This window comes from Salvia miltiorrhiza, chromosome 7 (assembly GCF_028751815.1).
Source record: "Salvia miltiorrhiza cultivar Shanhuang (shh) chromosome 7, IMPLAD_Smil_shh, whole genome shotgun sequence".
In the NCBI taxonomy this organism is placed as follows: domain Eukaryota; kingdom Viridiplantae; phylum Streptophyta; class Magnoliopsida; order Lamiales; family Lamiaceae; genus Salvia; species Salvia miltiorrhiza.
The window spans coordinates 49,436,107-49,440,767 of NC_080393.1; the positions used below are offsets into that span (position 1 = coordinate 49,436,107).

The window sequence follows — 4,661 nt, forward strand, 5'->3', positions numbered from 1 at the left end:
AGTTTTCAGTATACAATCATATATTTCTGCTTTAATTAAATAGATTATATGAAATTGATACAATATTATGGAGAAATATAACACATTCGCTGAATACTATATAAATCTGTTTTCCTCAATCCAGTTCTTTTCTCAAAGCATAAAAGATGGTAATATTTATATATTAATCGAAAATCACGTAAAAATTTTGAACTTGCCAAAATCCTATCCTTACAATATTGAATAAGGCCTGATGAAAACCCTGCATAAATAATTCTCAGCACCAGCTTTTATCTTCTATCTGTTCCGCCATTGAAATATCTGTCGCAAGCTTCACAGCTATGAGTTTCGCAGTTAGTTTTCTACTTCTCTTCTGCATATTCAATTTCGAGCAGTTTGTGAGAGCAGAAACTGATCTAGCGACATACATCGTCCACATCGACCCCCAAATCGACGATCAACATTCATTTTTGGCGACGGCTGTAACCGATGAAGAGCCACGCATTCTTCATCACTACCGCCACGTTTTCTCCGGCTTCGCAGCGAGATTATCAGCAGATGAAGCGAAAGCCATCGAAGGTAAAGACGGCTTCGTCTCGGCGAGGCGGGAGCGAGTTTACGAACTCGACACGACCCACACTCCCGACTTCATGGGGCTGCACCAGAACACCGGTTTCTGGAAGGCTTCCACTTACGGGAGGGGCGTCATAATCGGCATGATCGACTCCGGGATCACGCCGGGCCACCCCTCGTTCGACGACGAGGGGGTCCCACCCCCTCCCGCCAAGTGGAAGGGAGACTGCGGGTTCAAATCCGCAGCATGTAACAACAAGCTCATCGGAGCGAGAACATTTGACGCCGGAAGCGAAACCGCCGCTGACGAAATAGGCCACGGCACGGTCACTGCCAGCACGGCCGGCGGGAATTTCGTGAGCGGCGCCAGCATTTTGGGCAGCGCCAACGGCACCGCGGCAGGCATCGCGCCGCTAGCTCATGTGGCCGTGTACAGAGTTTGTGGACCCAAGGCCGGTTGCCCCGAGAGTGACGTGCTCGCCGGAATCGACGCCGCCATCGCAGACGGCGTCGACGTGATCTCGATGTCGATAAGTCACCCCCCGTCCCCTTTCCACAGTGATAACATACAGGTGGGTGCGTTCCGCGCGGTGGCGAAGGGGATCTTCATCAGCTGCTCCGTCGGAAACACGGGGCCCGACGCTTGGACCGCGAAGAACGGGGCCCCGTGGGTTCTCACGGTCGGCGCCAGCACCATCGACAGAAGGCTGGCGGCGACCGTAGTGCTCGGAGACGGCCAAAGATTAGCCGGCCAAGCGGCGTTCCAGCCTCGAAACTTCCCTTCCACAGATTTGGAACTCGTTTACCCTGGCGTGAGCCCCTTCGGCTCCTCAATCTGCGACGTGAGCGCATTCAAGAAAGTCAATGTTTCCGGAAAGATTGTGCTATGCTCCGCCAGCAAACCCGCCGGAAAAGCGGCGAAGAATGCCGGCGCCGCCGCGTTCATTTCAATGCAATCAAAGGCTAGCGGCTACACGTTAACCTTAGGAGGCGACGACGAGCATTTTCTTCCCTCGTCGCAAATCAGTTACGCCGAAGCGCTCAAGATCGAATCCTACATGACCAACGCTTCCAAGCCAACTGCCAAAATCGTGTTTGAAGGAACTCAAATCGGCGATCCCCACGCCCCATTCGTAGCTTCGTTTTCCTCGAGAGGTCCGAGCTCCGTGAGCCCCGGAATCCTCAAACCCGACATCATCGGCCCCGGAAGCAACATTCTTGCAGCTTGGCCCACTTCCCTTGATGAAGATGAAGCTAACAAATTCTACATGGGCTCCGGCACCTCCATTTCGTGCCCTCATCTGAGCGGCGTCGCAGCGTTGCTGAAGAGCGCGCACCCCGACTGGTCTCCGGCTGCAATCAAGTCCGCCATCATGACCACCGCGGATCGAGCCAACCTCGGAGGCCAACCAATTGAAGATCAAACACATGTTGCTGCTGATATCTTCGCAATAGGCGCAGGTCATGTCAATCCTTCGAGAGCTACTGATCCGGGGCTCGTGTATGACCTCCAGCCCGAAGACTACGTCCCCTATTTGTGTGGCTTGAATTATTCCAGCTTGCAAGTAGGCATCATCGTTCAGCGCAAGGTGGATTGCTCGACAACGACGTCTATTCCTGAGGCCCAATTGAACTATCCCTCGTTCTCCATCAATCTTGGATCATCTTCACCTTCTTCGCAGACGTATACAAGGACGGTTACTAACGTTGGTGAGTCGAATTCATCGTACATTGTGGAGATCGTTTCGCCTCGAGGGGTTAGTGTGAGCATTAATCCAACTAAACTGATATTCTCAAAAGTGGGACAGAAACTGAGTTACAGTGTCACGTTCAACCGATTAGCTACAGCAGCTGAGCGTGGTACCTCTCAGGGATTGCTTAGGTGGATTTCTGCCGAGCACTATGTTAGCTCTCCAATCGCAGTCATATTTGGATCAATATGAATCAATATTTTCCATATATATCGCTTTTTCATTCTTTTGAATATAAAGATTGGGTGGGAGAGTATACAAATTAATTCTAATTTCGACTCAGTTCTCTCATCCTTGCAAGAGAGATGAATAAAAAGTGTTGCTAAGATTTGTCATGTTTTGCTCAATTATTTTTGTGGTTATTTAATAGGGATAATTGCATGTAATATCACCAACTATAATAAAATTCCATTTTTCCCATAATTTCTCAAAATTCCATTTTTTACCATAAATCATAAAAGTCATCCATTTTTCCCATATCCTACTTTATGATAATATCAAAACAACCCCACAAATATACAAAACATTACAGCAATCCCTACAACTTATTCTTTTCAGTTTAAATCACCCCAATGAGTACTCTTATAATTATAACAACATTAAAACATAAATCAGGCCCAACATGCTTCCGTAACACTTCAAAATAATTCAAAGCATAAATCAACAGTATACCTTTCGTCGACTGGTCACCTTCAGGAGCTTTTGTCACGTTTTACGGACTTCCTGCCTCCTCGGCCTTCGTCCCACCACGCACTCGCAAGTGATGGTTGCAACCTTCTTCCTTCACTGCGTTTCGGCTTTTGCCGAATGGTCACCTTCAGGAATCAGTTTCCCTCATTCACTGTGTCTCGACGTTAAATACTTTTGTTGATAAATGAAAAGAAAATATTTTTACTCAACCGGAAATTGGGCTAAAATAGAGCGTTAAAAGAGGAATTATAAAATACTTATTTTATTTCATAATAATCTCCCTAAGGGAGGAGACTAACTTGTTTAGCTACTCATAGTAGCTAATACTTGTATACATAAAATAAAAGAAACTAAAACTAGAATTTGAAAAACTTTGAACACAAGAAATTAAAAAAAATACAAAGATAATTTTCTAGAGAGAGAGTGGTGTGTGAAAGAGTTGTGAAAATTTTCGATGATCTCTTCTCTCCAGAGCTTGGGTTTATATAGAGATTTGATCCCCTCTATAATTGCTTGGTAGTTGGCCTCGGATTCTTTCTTTGTGGCCAGCTAACTTGAATGTGACATCCACCTTCTTTTGTCGGCCATGATTGCCGACATTGGTTAGTGCCTTCACATGGAGTTGAACCTTCCTTTATCCTTTTGTGATAATGGTTGGGGAGGTCCCTCTGTTTTTTCTCCACTCAGCCTTGTCTTATGCTTTTGGTGAGTGGTGCTTTTCTGGTCCCATCCTCCATTATTCAGTTAATAATGTTGCGAGGGGCCAGCCTGCAACTTTTCCACCATCATTTGGCTTCTTTTGATGAGTGGAGTTCTTGTAGAATTACCCACTTTGGTCAGTGGGTGGTTGGCCTGCATTATTATCCACCCACTTTCGTCGTTTTTCTTTTAGTGGGTGGTCCTCCTGTCTTGAGTCACATGACTCCCTTTTCTTTGTCGGGCCCTTTACTTTTTTGGTGCCCGAGGTGCTCGTCCCCGTGGAGTCTTGTGCTCCTCGTACTCGTCGGACCGGAATTTCTTCTTGTTAGGCTTTGGAAAGAAGCCTTTGCCAAACTCTGGTTCTTTCTGCGTCGGACACTCCGTGCAGATATGATCTACCCAATGGCCTAGATGAGCCATGTTGCAGAACTTGTGACGGGTTTCTTTGCTTCCCGCCACCTTGTTTCGCCAGAGTGTCTGCCTCTTTTCTTCAAAGGCCTTCTCTGCGAAGCTTGTAGTTTTCCCTGTCATAGAATTTAACAGGAAAGATCCAAGTCCTGCGTTATGAGAGAACTTGAACTGGTACTTCACTTTGTCCATCTCTGTGAGACAGACCCATAGTCCCCATGCACGTCTCGTGGAGATTTAATCCTCCGTGAATGTTGTGACAATGGAAACTTCATGATTTGGTGCTTTAATTCAGTTTAAGGCCTCCGTGTCGGGTCTCCGAAGCTTAATAAAATGGAAAGCTTCATGATTCCCTTTTCCTACTGGTTCTGGAGCGGCGCTGAGAAAGTATAGTTCCAGAACATCTCCCCGGTTAAGGGACTGGTTGTTTGCCCAAGCATCATAGACTGTTTCTTGGATCCACCTGGGTAGACCCTTGATTTCGCTAAATGCTGGCGAAGTAGTATAAACTGAGGCTAATGCCCCGAATTCATACCACTCTTTGACCTCCTGAGGATTGGC

At 46.7% G+C, this 4,661-nt stretch overlaps 1 protein-coding gene across 1 annotated transcript; it reads left to right on the forward strand.

The window, feature by feature from the left end:
* Window positions 1-320: 320 nt before the first annotated feature.
* Window positions 321-2,495, forward strand: LOC130994328 (subtilisin-like protease). The gene has a single exon (XM_057919376.1). It carries the CDS (start codon window positions 321-323, stop codon window positions 2,493-2,495), a length of 2,175 nt encoding a protein of 724 aa, XP_057775359.1.
* The last annotated feature ends 2,166 nt before the right edge of the window (window positions 2,496-4,661 follow it).

Coding starts and splice junctions, on each gene's coding strand:
- LOC130994328 (XM_057919376.1), top strand. CDS start 321: ATGAGTTTCGCAGTTAGTTTTCTACTTCTCTTCTGCATATTCAATTTC.